Here is a 20,927-nt window from a genome sequence, read left to right as displayed (position 1 = left end):
TACCTGTATGCTTCTAAACCCAATAATCTGCCACCTACATGTGGGAGATCAGAGAGTGAGTCAGTACACAATACACTTCTGGCTGCCAATGCCATTTACCTCTTTAATTACCATTTAAATTAATGCCACTGGTTCTGGAAACCGAGGCTTTACTCACTGGGCTGGAGCTGCTTCACATTGCCAGAGCAAACTAATATATCCTTGGTCATTACAACTGGAGTTCCTATGATTTAAAGGTTTAATTAAATGTTTATTCCATGCTTACTCCTACCTGTTTAAAATTCTCTGTGCTGTGAAAATGCTTATATAACTCCATAGGAACTGTCCTTTGAATTTACAAAGGGCATGGATTGTAGGTGTCTTGTTAGGGAACAGCTCTGTCCATAGGAACTTGATGGGAGATGCCTTATAGAACATCATGAAAGGAAACTTGGCTCCTGTTCTGGCAGGCCAATTCATTTCTAGATGTGTATCACTTTGGCAGCTGATGAGATGTCTGTTGGGTTGCTTTTCTGTGAGAAAAATGAGTAAATGAAATCTCAGAAACAGTTTTTGTCTGTGGAAGTGTATTAAGAGAAGGCCTGTGTGAGTGTGTGTTTTGGCATTTGTATGTGTTTCTTATACTTTTTCTTTAACTTTTTTTCCTCTTTGTTTTGTCCTATTCTGGTTTCTTTGTTTTTATTTTATGTTTTCTAGATGCCTGTTTGTTTCCTAATGAAAGAAGAATGGGTGGGGAGATGGGGAGGATCTGAGAGGAGTTGTGGAAGGAGAAATTGTAATCAGAATATGTTGTATAAAAAATCTATTTTAATAAAAAAGAAGTCTATGACAGTTCAAACTGTAGTTAAGGAATATTATAAAAATTTTACCGTTTCTATTTCATGAGTTGAACCAGAGAACTTACAGGTTCTGCCAGAATAGTTTTTGAGATGAACATAGCTAAAATGTGGATTGACATTTTTAAACAATCATAATAAATTACAGATTATACCACAAAGGGATCAAATAATTAAATAATAAATGAAAGTTTTGTTAGCCCATTCCTAAATATTAATTTTTGGGGAGTTGATAGTTATACCATTCTCTAAAATGAAGGAAGAAATAACCCAAACCTTTAGTTTCAAATACTTGAATTTTGATTTAGAATTTGCTTCCCAATCACTTGTAGCATGAGTGGATTTATTTACTTTCAAATTCAAGACTAATATCCCTCTTCTTTAAAATATTTTCCCTGGAATGGTGATACACATCTCAGTGGTAGAAAGCTTGCCTAGTATGAGCAAGGATGTAGATTCCATATCTAGGATCATACCCCAGAGAAGGAGGGAGGGAAAGAGGGAGTATGGAGGAGGAGGAGGAGAAGGAGGAGGAGAAGGAGGAGGAGGAGGAGGAGGAGGAGGAAAAGAAGGAGGAGGAGGAGGAGGAGGAGGAGGAAGAGGGAGAATGGTTCCTATTATTTTTCAAAAAATATTTTAAAAACTTTTTAGAACCATATAATAAGTTAAATAATTTTTCAGAGGGTTCTTTTCCAATGGTAAATATTGGTGACATTCATATAACAACAACACTTAGTCTTTTTTTGGTGTTTATTCCATGCAGAATTCTTCTTGCTGTTAATTCTTACTACACTATTTTGTAGTTAATGCAGTGACAGCAAGGTTTCTCTAGAAGGAGATCAGGAATGTAGAAAGTGATATGCACTTAGTTTTCTTCTCACAGTTGCAGTTAAGTTTTCAGAGTTCCAAGCACATTGAAGTTAGAAAAGAATGCTATTATTTTTCTGTTGTTCAGTTATGTGATCATAGGCACATGAGTTCAGTCATTCTCAAATCAGTACCTTGTATTATTTTCATTTTAAAAATTGTTTTATTCTTCCATTAATTTTCTTGCCCACCCCTGGGAAAACCGCTGGCCATTTCCAATGTGTATAAGCTACAGCCATTCCTTACAGCAAACAGGGCTCCTGGCTGAGGGAAGCATCCCAAGCAGTGGGCCTTATTCTATCCATTAGGACATGCTGTACCACTTTAATCTAACTCTTTTACCATCTGTTCTTCCCATACAGTGAGTGGAAAAAAAGAACATATTTTATGTTTCAGGGTTACATTAGTAAAACTAAGATAAAAGTGATTTAAAAGCATGCATATGTTTGCAGTATAATACAGTCCGCATCTGTGATGTTTTTTCTAATGGTTCAGACACAAATCAAGAGGAAAGCAATTCATGCTTGATAGAGTGAAAGTTTTTCATGGAAAACAGGACTTCACCATCAGAGGGTCTCTTAATACATTTTACAGCTAAAAATGATAAAACCACAATGAGCTGCCAGAATAAAAATAAATAACTATAACTTATTTTTTGGGGGGTTCATGAGTTTTCAGGAGCTTTGTTCACCTGTCTCTGTAGATTGCTCCATCATGATCTTTTATTTTATTTTAAATTTTATTTTATTAGTTCAAATTAGGAACAAGCTTGCTTTACATGTCAATCCCTTCTCCCTCTCCTCCCCCCCGAAATCCCACCTGCCCCTAGCCATCCCCCCTCCACTCCCCAGGCAGGGTAAGGCCCTCAAAAGGGGCTCCCCAAAGTCTACCACATCATCCTGGGCCAGGACTAGGCCCTTCCCCAAGATAACTATAACTTTTATTGTTAGAATATCTGGCATTTTTCTTCTGAGCTGGATTGTTGCTGCCACATCTAGACAAATGCAGGACACCTGTCTGGAATATAGTATTGAAGGAGTCTGCATTCTAGTATTGTTAGAAAAAAAGGGATCATCTATCGGTGTAACTGTATGAGAAGACTGCTTCAGTGATTGATTGTGTGAGGGTGGCTTACTAGGGTGTAGTGGAAAGATAGATGGTTGGAGAATTGTCCCCTTCCCTCCTTTTTTGGGGGGAGTTCGAGACAGGGTTTCTCTATGACTGTGGAGGCTTTCCTGGAACTAGCTCTTGTAGACCAGGCTGGTCTCGAACTCACAGAGATCCTCCTGATTCTGCCTCCTGAGTGCTGGGATCAAAGGCGTGCGCCACCACCCGGCTGTTTCTTGTCTCTTAAGTTTCATAATCATGTTGCTTTGGGTACACATTTATTTTTCAAGCCATATTTTCTATGACTGTAACTAGGTCAACAATACCTCTAAGATGTCAACATCTAATCTGTGTCTGTGGAATCTTCATGAAGTGCTGAACAGATGCCAACTGTTTTCTAAGGGTAATTTTTGTAACATACATCAGTTAACACATGTAAATCAGAATGCACATATATATCTGACAAAGTTCATCTACCTATTGTAGCAACTTCAAGTACTGAGGGGGAAACTAACATTTTCATTCTTTCAACTCCCTTTTCTCCCTATTTGAGTGCTTGTTATTTTATTCCATCTTAAAATTATTGCCTGTGCATCATTTTATACAAGCTAACATGAACACCTTGAAAAGGGGAAGGTTACTCTATTTTTCATATCAGCTGGAAAGCTGCATTGTAAATAGTTTACATTGATGCACACAAGACAACTGAAGGCTTAGACCTTTAACCTTGTAAGATACAGTTTCTTCTAGAAGGAATGATCTTTTCATGAGCCAAATCCCAAAGGGGAGCTGGTGGTGGCATATGGTTTCCTGTTTTAAGAGAACATGGGTGTTTTTCATCTGATTTGTTTTTAAATGTGAAAACATGAGTGTTTGTTTTGAAAATTAAAATAAAGTCGAGTTAATTAAGATTTACTGTACCTAATATGACAACATGTTTTCTAAGAAATGAAAATAGAAATTCCAGTAAAATTGGCCCAAATTTAATTCTCAGTGAATTTTCTTTGATGAATGCAAACTAATTAAAATAGGAAATTCAATCATTTAGTTTCTCAGATTTTTGTTATAGGAGGACTTGTTACTACTGTAACATGACTAATATAAACCTAGAGACAGAAATTGGGGTTCAAGCTGAAGATCAGAGAAGCAAAGTAGCCAGCCACTAGCTCTTACCTCTACCTCAGACTGAACTAGGTGATCCTGTCTCCACACATCCTCAGAGTGCAATGCAGACTGCTCTCCGTTAATCCTCAGACTGCAATCTTCAAAGTTCTTGTCTCCTCCTGCCTTATACTCCTCTCTCCCCACTCAGTCATATCACTCCTGTCTCCACCTCCATAGTCCTTGGATTAAAGGCATGTAATGGCAAGTGCTGAGGTCACATTTGTGTGAGCTGCTTCTCTTTGTGATTGGATCAATTTCGTGTAGTTCAGTGTGGCTTTGAACTCACAGAAATCTGTTTGCCTCTGTCTCCTGAGTCCTGGGATTAAAGGTGTGTGCCACCACTGCCTGGCTCTATGGCCGTGCGTAGCTTTGCATTTTGATTCCAGTGGCTTTATTAAATCATAAATAATATATCATTACATACTACTTTTCAAAAAAGAGCAGATAGATGCCCAGAAGCTCATAAATCATGCTTTACTTGACAACAGTATAGAGACCAAGAATGGTTAGGGGGACCATCCACAATCTGCTAGTGACTCCATGGAGGAGTCTCTACCCTTGCTATTCTTATATAATACACATAAATTTAAAATATTTTTTGATTCCCAAATATTTATTTTGAAACTATTAAACTATTTGAAACTATTAATATTTAAAGAGAACCTACAGTGCTATTGCAGTATGTACACTCACACTGAGTTTGCATCCTCAATGCTTGTATCTCCAAGTTTGCTCTATCATGATTTCTCTCTCATTTACTCCCTTCTCGGACTATTTTTTTCTGGAACATTTTAGAGTAGATACATAGATGATGGTACCTTACCTAAACTTTAGTATTTGTGTATTTTATCAGCACATGGATGTTTTCCTAGATAATCAATCTCAGGACAGTTATCAGTCTGAGGAAACTCAGGTTAATTTGGCCTCACATTACAGACATAAGGCCAAGACAGTGCTGTTTGTCAAAGCATCTTCAGCTTCCCTGAAGGATACATTCCCATCCAGGACTTTACACTGCACATAGATGTTGCATATTACAGTCTTCTTTAATTTGAATACCTCTTTGTATTGGTTACCTTTCTTCCATGACACCATCGGTTTGGGAATAAAACCTCGTTGTTTTATGTACTTTTTGAATTTGTGCTGCATCTTCACGGGCCACTCAATTAATTACCTGTTACCTCTGGAGTACTTTCCTAAGCACCATGATCAGAATATGTTCATCTAAAGGCCCTGACATCTATCTCAGTCTTTTGGAGATGTCAGCATTTATCACCTGGTCAAGGTATAATTTGCTTTATTTACCAAGTAATTACTTCTCATCTTTTTCAAATGAAAAGCAATTTTTCAGATAGACTCTTGATGACCTGAAAACTAGTTTACTCCTCATAAACTCTTCCCTTGATTCCTCTGTGGCCAATTATGTTTAAATACATCTTTGTTAGCTTTGTTGCAGGGTTTTGGTTCTTGTTTTTTTTTTTTTTTTTTTTTTTTTCTGACCCAAATTCTTCTTCTACACATGGTGGATTGGCATGAGCTCATTGATGTTTCTGTGTTTGTTGTACTGAAATCTTCTGACACTGCCTTTAAGTTTCCTCTGTTGTGCCAGATGGAATTCCTTAAAGCTGGCTCCTATGTGTTTTTGACACATCTTCATCATTTTACTTTTTGAGTACTTTCTTACTTTATAGCTCTTCAACATTTCAGATTCCCCTCCTACCTGCCCTACTCCTAGAAAGAACAGTTTCTCCAAGGACTTCTGTTCCTTTTAGAGGAGAATGGTATTTAGAAACAAAGATACACTTACTTAGTGTGATTATTCCCGGACATATCATTGTTTCTAGGCCATTTAAGAAGATAGGGCTGTGAGACAGCTTCTTGTTTCCCTTCTTGTCACCACCTCCCCTTCTTCCTGGTAGGAACCAGTTTGCTTGTTCTTTGGTTTACACATCTTGTGTTTTTAATGTGAAAATTAGAAGATATACATATTTTACTTCTCATATTTTTACATGAAAGGTAGTATTATATAACATATCTATCTATCTCTATCTATCTATATATTAGATTTTTAATTCTTTCTCCCATGTTTTTCCTTTGTTAAAAAAATAGCTGTCTTTCTCTTCATTAGGCATACATGTTGTTTATTTAGCTAATATTTTGCATTTGAACATTTAGCCAATTTCTAATATTTTACAAATACTGGTGCTGCTATATATAGCATTATGTTTGACACACATCTGTGAACTTTAACTTGTTTAGTTTTGTGTTTTAGTTTTCCTCATATTTTAAATATATTTGTCTTATACTGAGAGTGGTGTGTTGTTTTCCAAGGATGAAACAGTTCTCCCAGTTTCTTCTCACATCTCTGGTTTCTGCTTCCTATGGCTAGAACTAGTGTGGTACTTTGAATCTAATTGGCTTCCATAGGCTTATAGGGAGTAGCACTATTAGGTGTACCCTTGTTGAATTAGATGTGGCCTTGCTGGAGGAAGTGTGTCCGTTTGGAGCGGGCTTTGATGTCTCCTATACTCAAGCTACCCTGGTTCAGACCACTTCCTGTTGCCCGTGTATCAAGATGTCGGGCTCTCAGCTGCCTCTCCAGCACCGTGTCTGCCTGCATGCTACCATGTTGGCAATGTTGATAGTGGACTAAATTACCCTGATGGTAATGGACTACACCTCTGAAAATATAAGCTACTCCAATTAAATGCTTTTCCTTTATAACAGTCCTGGTCACGGTGTTTCCTCACAGCAATAGAGCCCCTAGCTGGGACAACTGGTATATTAGAGACTGGATAGTTTTACTTTCTTTATGAGTAATGGCTTTAAGTAATTTTTATTTCATTTTATGTTTTTAAGTCAATTTCTACATTATTAAGATCTCGGCTCCTGACTTTTTGTTTACATTGGCCTTGTTTATGTTGTACCGATTTACTTTTACACTTTTGTTTTTTTTGGGGGGGGGTTCGAGACAGGGTTTCTCTGTGGATTTGGAGCCTGTCCTGGAACTAGCTCTTGTAGACCAGGCTGGTCTCAAACTCACAGACATCCTCCTGCCTCTGCCTCCTGAGTGATGGGATTAAAGGCATGCACCACCATAGCCCGACTACTTTGAGACTTTGAAACACCATCTATTTTCTACTCTTAGTGGGTGGCACATGTATATGAAGGTGTGGGTACATATGTCCATGGCCAATAGAAAGTCACAGTAGTGTGATGGTGTCCTGTTCTATTACTCTTTCTTATTATACTGGTGATAGGGTCTCTAACTGAAACTGGAGCTAGGCTGATTGCCAACAAGTCTCCGTGACCCTGCTATCTCTTTCCCCATAGTCCTGGGGTTACAGGCACATAGGACCAGGCCCAGCTTTTATATAGGTTCTAGGGATTTGAATTCAGATTCACACATTTGTAAATGAGGTATTATGTTCCCAGCACCTGAAATATTGTCTATCATCATGATAGGTTAATATTTTGTTCTGTGAATTGTTTAAAAATCTTGTTTCTTCTTATTTGTAGTTTAAGCTGATTTATACTTATTGTCATTATTGAGATATTTTTCTCAACACTGTCATATTATTTTATATTATGGTTATTGAATGCCCTGTGGTTTATTTATTTATATTTTACTGATTTATTTTATTGCTATTTTAATTAAAATTTAATTTTGATACAAATAAAAGTTTTTATAAAATGGAAGCATGCAATTCCTAAAATTGTGTGATTTTAGCAGAATTGTCACACATACTTATTATGATAAGCTCCCACTAAATTGCAATACATTATCATAACTGTTGTTTGTTTATTGTTATTGTCAAGGCACAGAATATTTTACTCCATAAAGACCTTACAGGTTTCCCTTTAACAATGACAGCATTTTTTCCTCTGTAACTTGTTTTTTCCTTAAATCCTAGCAAGCACCTATAGATTTCTATATCTATTTTAACCAACAATGTTATATAGCTGTATCTATCATCTCAGATCTGTAATCTCAGCAGCACAGGACTAGCTAAACAGGAGAATCATAAGGTCAGGACCTGCATGAACTCATGACCAAAGCAGGCAACATGATGAGAACTTGTCTTAGAAAAAGAGCTGGAGATATAGCTTATCACATGCACACAACCCTGGATTCAATCTCCAGTTCTGAGAAAATAAAATAATAACTAAGGAATGTTATGTAGTTGAAATTACATAACCTTCCAAGGTTGGCTCTCTCTGCCCTTAGCATAAGTCTTTAGAGATCCATCTGTGTTGTTGTATGCATTAATACAACATTATCTTTGATTGTTGAGTAATGTTTCATGGTAGAGATACACTACATTTTACTTAGCCATTCATAGTTTGAAGGATCACTAGTTTGTTTCTAGTTTTTGGCTATTAAATTTGAGGTAGATTACAGATACAGCTCAGTCATAAAATGATGGCCTAGCACTCTGAACAAAAATTACAAAGGGAAACAAAGTTGGTATAAGAACTCCAAAAGAAAAACCAAACCATCTTATAAATAGGCAAAGGATTTTAATAATAGTTCTCCAAAGAAGAGATACAGTGACCATTGCATTCATGGAAAGGCTCAAAAGCACATCTTACAGACATGCTAATGAAAAACTCAATGAAATACTGCTTCCTACATTCATTACAATGGCTACAATGAATATATGCACACATGCACACATGCACACACACAGAGACACAGAGAAGGTAGCAAGCATTGAGTGTACACAGAAGTTAGGACTTTTGTGTTTGTGGTGTTGGCAGGAATGCAAAATGTGTGTGGCTGCATTGGAAAATTAGCAGAAACGAGAAGTGGAATTTTCATATAATCTAGCAGTCCTGTTTTTTGTGTCCCCCAATTTAAATGAGGTCTATAGGAGTTTTTTTTTGGCCCTAATCAGAGATCTCTGTATACACATTTATTGTAGCATCTTATCAAAAAGTGGCAACTGGTCAATTCATCAGCAAATGAATCAGTAAGTAAAAAATATCATATAAACTAACAATCAGCCACTGTACAGCTTTTAAATGTAGGAAAATTGGGATAACTCTACAATGTGGATAAACCTGAGGGGGGTTTTGCTAAGTCAAATAAGCCAGTTAGAAAAAAAACATTCTTGAGATACCCATAACTGTCAAATTCATTGAGATAAAAAGTAGAAGGTCACTTGCCTAGGGCTGGAGGAAAAAAAAGGAAGGCTGATTTATCACTTAGTAGCTAAAGAGGTCAGCTTTCTAAGAGATGGATGGTGGTGCCCCTGACACAGCATTGTGAAAATACAGTCATACCACTGAACTATTCACCTGAAATTTGGTAATATGGTAAGTTCTATTCATTTAGAAATAAGTTTAAAAGGGAGGCAACAATAGGAGATAACCTGGGAAAAAGGGTAGAGACACTGTTATGGACTATAGACACTTGTGTGCAGTCTTTCATATGAATATAGTTTTTCACTTTACGTGGGAGGGGAATGCCCAGACTGCATATGGTCATTATACATTTAGGATTTTATAAAGCTTTAAAAGCTGTTTTTCAGAGTGGATATCTCCTTTAACATTCCCATTGTTTCCTGTCATATTGTAATCTAGCCAGCCTGATGTGTATGCTATCATAAATCACCATGGTTTTAATTCACATCTGCCTAGCCACTACTGTTGTTGAATATAGTTTCAGAAGATTGTTTCCCACCTGGATATCCTATCTAGTAATAGCTAACTCATATTTTTTGTACCTATTTAAAAATGTTGAATTTGGGTAGTTAATTATATAGTATACATATTTAGTCTCTCATTGAATTTTTATAAATTTTTCTGAGTAGAAACTTTTGAAAAACAAAGATTTTGGATTTTGGATATATCCCAGATAATCAGGATGTTGTTGTTGCTGTTTTCATGAATTTAACTTTTGCTGTCAAGCTTCAAAACTTTTTATCTAGTCCTTGTACTTGCATGTTTTCCCAAAACTATTAAGTCTGTGGACCATTTGGGTTATTTTTAAAATTTTACAAAAAGATTTATTTTATTTTACACACACACACACACACACACACACACACACACACACACACACACACACACACGCACGCACTTTGTATCACATATTTGCATGGTACCTGAGGAGTCTAGTCAGACGCAGTGGTAAGCTGCCATGTAAGTGTTGGGAACTGTGCTCAGATCTTCTGCCAGAACAGAAATTTCTGAGTCATAGAGGCATACACACAACAATAACCAATTGTTAATAATCTGAATTATCTGAAGTAAATTCATTCCTATGCATTGCATCTGGGAGAGGCATGAAAACACACTCTAAGAAAAAGTCTGTGTTTTTGAAGTAACCGAGGTCACGTGACTCTTGTCTTTTTTTTTTTTTTTTCTTGGAGTTTCCTCACAAGCACTCAGAATTCTCCTCTCACAACTTCATCCTTGGATTGTATGTTGACAACCCCCCTATATCTCTAGAAATTTCTTAGTAGTGACATACATGTCTTGATGTTGGCTACACAGAATCTCTTTTTTAAAAGTTGTTCTAACAATTCTAATTCCTTTGGTATTCAAATAAACATGCATATATCAAACAAAAAACATTTCTCCCTTTATTCCCTTTAATTTATGTTTTTTGGATGGTTTTCTACTGTTTTTCACTTCCTTTATTAAAGTTTTCATTAAAATCTATCCATTTTTCACAGTATTTATTTATGTATTATGGTATCGGATATGAAATCCAGAAATTATAGAGGCTCATTAAGCACTGTGCCACTGAACTACATTCTTAGCCATGTGGTAGTTATTTATAGTTCATTTCATTTTATTTATTTATTTATTTATTTATTTATTTATTTATTTATTTATTTTCATTTCCTTTTTTAAAATTTAGAAACCATCATTTTACATATCAATCCTCCGGCATCCCCTACCAACCCCCCAACCCACCCTAAGGATGGTGAGGCCTTCCATGAGGGATCAGAAAAGTCTGTCACACCATTTGGGTGAGGGCCTAGACCCTCTTCCGTGTATCTGGGCTTCAATAGTATCCCTATATAAGGAATGGGCTCCCAAAGTCCATTTGTGCACTAGGGATAAACACTGTCTCCACTGTTAGAGGTCCCATAGCCTGCCCAGGCCTCCTAACTGGCACCCACATTCAGAGGATTTGGTTCAGTCCAATGCTAGTTCCCCTGCTTTACAACTGGGGTCCCTGTACTCTCACTAGGCCAGGTCAGCTGGGTTATTTAGGTTTCTTCAGCACAATCTTGATGGTTTGCTCATCCCTCTTCCCTCTCTACAACTGGATTCCAGGAGTATGGCTCAGTGCTTAGCTGTTGGTGCCTGCTTCTGCTTCCATCAGCTACTGGATGAAGGCTGTTCAAGGGGCCTGGTTTTGTCCTATGCTGGTTTCTCAGCTGTCAGACTGGGGTCCATGAGTTCCCACTTTCTCAGGTCAGCTGTTTCTACAGATTTTCCCAGAGTGGTCTTGACCCCTTTGTTGGTCACTGCTCCCTCTTTGAAACTACCAGGAGATGGGCTCTGTGCATTTAATCTCTGTTTAAACAGCAGATTCCTAATTCTAGGTCACATACCTAATTTCATCTGTACTCATATGTGTATGTATGTGTTCATATGTGCAGTTCCAGATGTTTATTGATATTATTTAATTTAATTTAGAGTGTTGCCTTACAGTTTCTCTTTTTATAGTAATTTGACTAGAATTTTATTCCTGAGATGTTTGTATTTCTATGCTCATGTTTTCTCCATACAAGGGATTTTTAAGAAGCTCACAATCTCCATATTCCTTGTTGCTTTGTGAGATGTGACCTCTTTCTAGAACACGTGTCATGTTAACTTGTGAATGCATTGCTTTCAAAGGATGATGATGGGAAGGAAAAAGTCTGGAAGGATTAATATCTTGTGGTTTTATGTGTGTGTCTCCCCCTTTCCTCTTTCCTTCCTTTGCTACCATCTCTTGAGGACCAAAACCCATTTTTGATTTGTACTCTTTTCTCATGGAAGTAACACTTTCAAAATTTGTTTTGAGCTTTGTTCACTTCTAAGGTTCCCTTTGGTGGTCAGTGCTGTGAAACACTGGCTTGTGCTCATATTTTGACACTTAATTTTGTACATTTGTATAAATCTTCCCTAGGATGATTTTTGTCTATGTACTAAATTTCTCCCACTTCTAGGCTTTTAACTTCCCTTATTCTATATCCACAGGCTCTATAGTGATGCTTTCTACTTATAAGCAATTTAATATTAATCTCTTTTGTCTCATAGTAACAATGCTGATAGTGTGAGACACATTTGACTCATTTTGTGCTTCTTGAAGACCTTGTGGTTTTGAAAAGCATGTGTAGAAATTTAAATTCAAATAACTGAATTATTCTCAATACCTTAAAATACTTTACACACCAAAGTAATGTGTAATAAAATGGAGTTCTTGGAAGAAAATTGGCATTATAGAAAAATCATAACTCAACCAATAACTTTCTTACCATAACCATTATAACAAAATGTCTTGCAGTTGAGTTAAAGGTCTTAGTGACTTTTGTCTTTTCTTCTTTTGTTTGCTTGGTTTTGAGACAGTGCCTCACTGTGTAGTTCTTGAACTTGCAACACTCTTGCTCCATTCTTCCAACTGACAGCATTACAGGCATTTGCCACCATGACTTACTACAATTATCTTCTTTAAATAAATTAAATATAGGGATAGATGTAGAAACTATGTTTCAACACTAGAGAGGATAGCAAATTAATTATTGTACATGTAAAATAATACAACTGAAAGAGACATTAGAGAAAATATCATATAATGAAATGTATCATTTTACAGAAGTGCAATAGAAGATGAAGTCATTTGGCCAAGATCACCTGGAAGTTATTGTCGGAATGAATGAGGAAATTCATTTATTCTTTCTTCTCTACCAAATGCCCCTACCATTAAGTGGGGGCAATTCTGATTTAGCCTTTGGTATATTACTCCTATCAGGTACTTTTGCTTGTTAGAAGAAATTAAATCATTTGCCCAAACCTTGTAAATCTAAGGAGATGGGAATGGCAGAACAGAACTTGGGTGTCCCAGAAGCTGTCTTGTACGGTTCTACCCTGAACTCACTGAAGCCATTAGCTCAATTCCGTTTTGTCTTTCCCCAGAGATTTGATAAACACCTGAAATACTTCAAATCACCAATGCCAAGTGGTTAGCAACAAAATCATACACATAAAAATAACAAATTATATGTTTGCCTGGGTTGCCTTCTGTTGTATTTTCTTCATGAGCAATTCATAGACTATTCTCTGCTGTGATATTACTTTCCCTTACACACTCAGGGAAAGCCTTTTCCACTCAAAAGGGATCAAAAGTCTTGACTGAAGCACTTCAAAAATAGGTGTAGTTTATATTTTTAAAAAAACAAGTGATGTCTGGACAACTTCCAGCTTGGAACAGCATAGATATCTGAGCCTCTCTGAGGCAAGCTTTGCTGAAGAAGACAAAAATGTAGCATTCAGTTCCCTACTCAGAAAGATCAGGATGTGTTAACCTTGCTTTACTGAGAGAGAAGTTGCTGTCTTGTGTAAAGAGGCTGGCATGACTGGAAGAAAAGTCTTGTGGCAGGTGAGAGTAGTGATGTAGGGATTAGAACTCAAGCTGTTTTGGTGTCTTCCATCTACAGTCCTGTGAGGAGATTAAGAAGGATTTTTTGTTGTTGTTGTTAATGGAAAATGCTGATAGCTATTACGTGTATTTGGAAAATAATTGAAATAAAAAGAATTGTCATGGGAAGAATTTTGAACTTGGAATTTGCATTTAGTTTTGTATTCAGTGTGGTACCTATTAATGTAGTTTTTGATTGCTTGAAAAGAATCTGGGTGCCTCATCTCTCTTCCAAAGCATGCCAGGTAGAGTTGCCTCCTTGCATTCAGGTTGTAAGAGTCAAGCTCAGGATGGGCCTGGTAGAAGGTGGAATATTTGCTTTGTCCTCTAAAAGTCTCAGCACAGGTAATTTGTTCAACCAACTAGTGACAAAAGTAGTAGGGCCCTGGATTCCCCCATTCCATCATGTATCATGTACCCCTAAGAAAGAAAAGTGTGCCATGGACTTACATTCAACATTGGTTCATGTTGTCTATCACCTCTTTCTATTGTTTTCCTCTTTTGTTTGTGTATGATGTGTGGGTATGTGTTCAGGTGTATGTGCAGGTATGCATCCTATAGTATACATGTGTGGTAAGAAGGCAGTCTTGGCTGTTGGGTCACACATTGAACCTACCTTGTTTGAGACAGAGTCTTGTTTGCTTCTATGTGTGCTGGGATAACAGCTACACACTACTGCATATCTAGCTTAACATGAGTTCTGGGGAATCCTAGCTCAGGTCCTCCTTATTGTATGGGAAACACTTTATATACTGAGCCATCTCCCTAGCCATCTCCTTCCTTTATTGACAGTGTTTGACTTCAAGTATATAAGATTGTGCTTTGGAGTACAGGTTTTGAGAGCAGATAGACCATGAAGTGTCTTGCAATTCTTTGAAAACAACAATGGAAACACTGGAGTAGTTTATTCACATATTAAACAGAGTAGTTTAATAGAGACTACATGATAAATGCAGGTAGACATTAGCACATAGCAAATTTTCAATAAAATACCATAGCAGATAATCTCTCCTACCTAAATCATGTTTGGTACTAGGGAATTCCAAATTGGCAGAAATTAATATAATACCATTTTTTCTATGAGTTTTCCCCATTTTCCTTTATTTATTTTTTAATTGAAAATAAATTTTTGGTTGCTTTTCTATGCTTTTTGAGACTGGTTTTCTTTGTTAGCCTTGGGTGTTTTGGAACTCATTTTATACACTAGGCTGGTCTGTAACTCATAGACATCTGCCTCCTAAGTGCTGGAATTAAAGGTGTGTGCCATCACTACCTTTCATACAATATATTCTGGTCATACTTTCCCCTCTCCAAACCTCATCAGTTACCAAAATCCACACACCCTTTCTTTGTTCCTTCCTTCCTTATTTCCTTCCTTATTTCCTACTTCCTTCCTTCCTTCCTTCCTTCCTTCCTTCCTTCCTTCCTCCTTTCCTCCCTTCTTTCTTTCAAAAAACAAACAAAATAAGAAACACACACATACCTTACAAAATGGAAAAATATACAAGCAAAGCAAAAGATCAATAAGATAAAAATAAAGCAATATGAGACAAAAAGTCTAGAGAAATACCATTGATTATTTTTTGTATTGACCAACTACTCCTGGTCAGAGGGGTCTACTCTTAAGTGTGATTAATATACCCAATCTGCATTAGAGAAATTAATTTTCCCTCTGCAAGTGTATGCCTGTTGCACATAGCTTCTTGGTTAGGGGTGGGAGCTCATGTCCACTTTCTCCTCTCAGTGCTGGGACCCTCTCTGGCCTGAACATATGAAGGCCCTGCATATGCTGCCATAGTCTCTGTGAGTTCATATATGCACCAGTTCTGTTATATCTGGAAGATGCTGTTTCCTTTGAGATATCCATTACCTCTAACTCTTGCAATCTTTCTACTTCCTCATCTGCATACATCTCTGAGCCTTGAGGGGAATGGTATTTATTTATTTATTTGTTCAAGTTAGGGATACATCTCTGAGCCTTGAGGGGAATGGTATTTATTTATTTATTTGTTCAAGTTAGGGAACAAGCTTGTTTCACATGTAAGTCCCTTCTCCCTCTCCCTCCCCTCACCCCTCTCTCTCCTCACCCACCTCCAGCCTACCCCTCACCCCATCCACCCACCACTCCCCAGGCAGGGTAGGGCCCTCAACAGGAGATCTGCAGTGTCCACCAAATCTTCCTGTGCTGGGCCTGGGCCCTTCCTCATGTGTCCAGGGCCAGAGTGTATCCCTTCACGTGGGATGGGCTCTCAAAGTCCCTTCTTACACCAGGGAAAAATACTAATCCACTACCAGAGGCTCCCTGGAGTGCAGAGGCTTCCTTATTGACATCCATGTTCAAGGGTCTAGATCAGTCTTGTACTGGCCTCCCCAACAGCATCTGGGGTCGATGTGCTCTCCCTTGTTCAGGCCAACTGTTCCTGTGGGCTTCTCCAACCTGGTACAGAAGAGGGAAATGGTTTAATGAAGACATTCCATTTTGGGTTGAGTGCTCCAAAGCCTTTTAATCTCTACACATTGCCCAGATCTGTGTATCTGTGTTAGTGCAAGAAGATTCTCTGATGATGGATGAATGAGACATTGATCTATGTGGGTGTAGCAGAATGTCATCAGCAATTATTTTCTTGTTGTGTTTCTTGCTATGGTTGCAAAATCATAGTACTTGGTTTTCCCTTGATCTTGTGGACTATGCAGTCTCAGGTTCTTTACCTCAGCAGTATGAGGCATGGGTTCCATGGAATGGGCCTTAAATCCAATCAAAGAATGGTCAGGTACTCCTACAACGTTTGTGATACTTTTGTGTCACTATTGTACCAGTGTATCTCGCAGGCAGGTCACTGTTGCATGTTCCAGGGTTTATGGCTGGGTAGATGATTACCTTTCTCCTTTGGTAATATTAAGAGTACTTTCTAGTAACATGAATGCTAACATACCACCAATTTTAGTGGCTTAGGGGGATCCTGAAACTGAGCACATTCCTTGGGAGGTCTGTGAAACATTTTATATTTATTTCTTTTTAAAGTAAAAATTTCATTATTAGTGAATGCATGTGTGTGCACCTATGTGTATAGGCGTGATGTGCATGTTAGACTGTGGGTGTGCATAGGCCACATTGCATGTGTACCACATGTGGAGCCAGAAGGACAACATGTGGGGGCTGTCTTTCTTTTTCTGCTATGGAATTTGGGGACTGAACTGGTTTTACCCATCGAGCCATCCTACTGGTTTACATTTTGTTTTAATACACAATGATATAGTTTGGAGAAGGTGAGTAGCATAATTTCAACAAAGATAGATGGCCTGTGTTCCTCCCACATAATCTTGTGTGTAACTGAATGTCAGACACATATCTATGAACAAGGTTTAAATGGGGCAAGGCTTACAAGTTAGATTGCATTTGAGTTAGGGAAATATTTAGTAGCTATTTTGCCATGTACTCACCATGACCTTGGCACAACTTTCAGAGAGTTAATAGTTTAGCACAAATTGTCCAGGGGTGGAGAGAGGGTTATTGTCAAGAGCTGATATTGCTCATGCTGACTAAGTTTAATCTCTAATACCCGTGTTAGATGGCTTACAACGATCTGTAATTGCAGTTGCAGGGGATTCCAAGCCACTGGTCTCTGTGGGCTTTCATACTCACATCCATATACCCACACCTCTCCCTATACATAACTAAAAATAAATAAATAAACCAATAAATAGAATTTAACAAAATGCCAAAGGCTCTGAAACATGGTACCTTAAGCTTTAGTTTTAATCTTGTTTTTGTAAGAAAAAACATAAAGAGCAAATTGACACTTGGACTCCGCTGGGGACACTGAAGGGTTATTAAAACTACCTGGGGCAATTCACTTCATTGAGTGCCTAGTGCTAGTTTCTATTGTTTTATCTCTTTCAAAGCCATAAGGATTTTCTGTATGGGTATTAGCTAATTAAATTGTTCAAAGTTAGGTTGCCTATGTGACCTTCAGTACTTGCTTTAAATGAAGTACTTTAAAACATTTTTTAAAGTCTAATTTGTTTATTATTAACGTTGTCCCTTTACCCCTTTGGTTTCAGTATCCGGGATTCCACACTGAACGATCGGAATCTGACCATGACAGTCAGTGGGGTGGAAGTCCGCTGACTGATACTGCCTCCCCACAGCTCCTGGAGCCAGAGAGGCCCGGTTCTCAGCATGAAGTGTCCTGTGCCTATAGGCAGTTCCCAGATCGCAGCTCTCTCTGCTATGGCTTTGCGCTGGACCATTCCAGGCTGGTGGAGGATAGGCACTTCCACACTCAGGCCTGTGAAGGAGGCCGCTGCGAGGCAGGCAGGTACTTCTTAGGAGCACCACCAACTGGGAGAGATCCCTGGTGGGGCTCTAGAGCAGCCTTGCCACTTACCAAGGCCTCCCCGGAGAGTAGAGAAACCTATGAGAACAGCACGCCGCATATCACCTCTGTCCACAGAATCCATGGTAAGAGCTTGATTGGTACCAGATCCCCGGTACCTTTGATCTACAGAAACTCACACCAGTGGGATTTTAAGAATTAAGTCCACTCAGCTGAAGTGTATTTATTTTGGTGGTGTTGGTGTATTTATGACAAATGAGAAAAAAATTCTCATTTTAAAACCCATAAAGAATAGAAATTAAGCATCAGCAATTTGTAACTCTATTAAATTTTGTGGTGTCATTCTCCCACAGCAGTGGTCTATCAGTGAGGGCACTATTGATATGTTGGACAGGATAGTCTTTGCTTAGTGGACTTAGTTCATACATGTTCATACTTACTTCTCTGGGAAGCAAGTTCTGGTACCTGCCTCCCATCATCATGACAACCACAATACTACCTTGAAAAAGGTGGAGAAACCGCCTGGATTTTCACTTTGGGATAGTTATACAGCTTCACTAGCCCAGAGAAATGGACATTAGTGTTAAAGCTTTGATAATTGGTAATACTTTCTCCAAACTAAGTTATTCCATAAATTACAGAGTAAATTACTTTGGTAATTACTTTCTTCAAATAAAATGAGTTAAGAAGAGTATATCCTGCTCATTCTAAGTGCAGGTCTGGGCAGGTCTTTGAGTGACATTATGAAGACCCTGTTAATTCTCTCCCTGCTCTTAGCATGAGAAATGTGCTAGGTCAAATCCCCTGGCAGCTACTTCCATGAGCAATTTTAACTTCTTTCCATTGATTCCCTTTATTTTTCTGCTTTTCATTTGAGTAAACAACTTGTTAAGAACCATTAAACATTTTGGTAGTCTGATAATGGAAACCCAGGGTAGAGAGCAATTATTTGCCAGATAAAGTTGAGAAGCAAACCTATATGGCTTAAGCTATATGGGTTGGAAGAAAATGTTAGAAATAAAACAAGAAAAGAGGAAAGGAAGCAACAGTCTGTGATACAGGGCTCTTTTGCAACACTAAGCAGTTCTCACCACTTATATGTCCCTGCCTTCTTTTAGTGTTGCCTTTTATATTTACTTCAGTCAGAACAATTCAATTTCTGAAATACATATTGAATTCATTAATCTTCAGTGTTAGAGCTGCCTCCTTGGTTCAGAATATGTTGTTATAAAAATGTTAATATTTATTTATTCAAGACTCTGTTTCAATAGTAATAGGAGTTCTGTTTCAGGAATAATCAAAGTTTCCATTGTTACCTCTGAAGCTAACATGGTTACTCTACTGTTAATAACAAAGTGTTTATACTATTGGTTATGACAACAAATCTCTACAGCTATATCATCTATCCATCCACACACCCATATACAAATATTTTCATCAATTCACAATTTTTTAAAAAAACTAACAGAGTTTTAGTGTAATCTCATTTAAGATAAACTGAGAATTATTAAAAAATTTTCAGTGACTTATTTAAAATATAATCATTAAGCTTTTAAAATTCAACTGAAAACATTTTTCTAATAACAAAAAACAAATTGTATTCATCTTCCTCAAATTATTTGTACATGTATAGATCCAATAATGTGTACAAAGGGAAATATGAGTGTACTTCACTGCTTTATTAATTGACATTCACAACTCATGAATGAAGTTTATCTTCCAAGAAACATTTTGTAAATGTTATCTACAATTGAAGACCATTGGTTTCATATGAAACCAACATACATCTGAATTCTAGTAGAAATGTCAATATTCTCTCATATAGGTCTGCTTTATTTTCCAATATTTCATTATAATCTGTAAGATTTTTTTTCTAGGACAGAAATGCACTTGTGTGTGTGTGTGTATGTATGAATACGGACACTACCTACTTTTTTACTTCTTGTGATGTAGGTCGAGGTCACTGGGATGAAGATAGTGTGGTCAGCTCTCCAGACCCTGGGTCAGCCAGTGAATCAGGTGACCGTTACCGCACTGAGCAGTATCAAAATAGCCCACATGAACCTAGCAAAATTGAAACTCTTATAAGAGTCACACAGCAGATGATTAAAGAGGAAGAGAACAGATTACAGCTAAGGAAAGCTCCTTCAGATCAACTGGCTTCCATTAATGGAGCTGGAAAAAAGCACTCTTTCTGTTTTGCAAACTATCAACAGGCCCCACCAGCAGGGGAAGTCTGCCATACCCCTGCTCTTGCCAGCACTTCACCATGCAACCATATCCAGCAGAGAGAGGGAAAGATGCTCAGCCCTCATGAAAATGATTATGACCACAGCCCCACGGCACTGTCTCGGATCAGTAGTCCCAGTTCTGATCGAATTACGAAGTCCAGTTTGATCTTGGCTAAAGACTATCTACATTCAGACATGTCTCCTCATCAGACAGCAGGAGACCATCCTGCCATCTCTCCAAACTGCTTTGGCTCTCACCGGCAGTATTTTGATAAGCATGCTTATACATTAACTGGATATGCCCTAGAGCATTTATATGACAGTGAAACTATTAGAAACTATTCTTTGGGATGCAATGGCTCACACTTTGATGTCACCTCCCATCTGAGGATGCAGCCAGACCCAGCACAAGGACACAAGGGAACGTCTGTTATAATAACCAATGGAAGCTGATGTTTTTCTAAGATATTTTGTTCTTCAAGGATCTCTGAAGCATATTTATAGTTTAACATCAAGTTAGCAGCATTTACTATGCCACAGATTGTGAGAAAGCCTAAGTTAAAGTTTCTGGCTACTTGACATGAGTTCCTGTGAAATAAAAAAAAAATACAAAACAAAACAGTACCAGCATTCAGGGTTACACACAGACAATTGAGCTAAAATGAATATAGAAATTGCCCACATATTATAGTGGAACCATAAGAGATACATTTAAGTTGAAAAATACTACCACACATTAAGC

General features: G+C 37.8%; 1 protein-coding gene across 1 annotated transcript in view; it reads left to right on the top strand.

Moving 5' to 3' along the window:
• The window catches only part of Sim1 (SIM bHLH transcription factor 1), a 65,172-nt gene extending 44,534 nt beyond the window's left edge, over nt 1-20,638 (top strand). The window contains exons 10-11 of the mRNA XM_027402945.2: nt 17,680-18,079; nt 19,908-20,638. Of these exons, the coding sequence (XP_027258746.1) occupies nt 17,680-18,079; nt 19,908-20,638 (1,131 nt within the window). The remainder of the gene's footprint in view (nt 1-17,679; nt 18,080-19,907) is intronic.
• Nucleotides 20,639-20,927: the final 289 nt, after the last annotated feature.

This window comes from Cricetulus griseus, chromosome 2, assembly GCF_003668045.3.
Source record: "Cricetulus griseus strain 17A/GY chromosome 2, alternate assembly CriGri-PICRH-1.0, whole genome shotgun sequence".
Classification (NCBI taxonomy): domain Eukaryota; kingdom Metazoa; phylum Chordata; class Mammalia; order Rodentia; family Cricetidae; genus Cricetulus; species Cricetulus griseus.
Note: the sequence above shows the minus strand (reverse complement) of the source record. Positions and strands in the feature narration are given on the sequence as shown.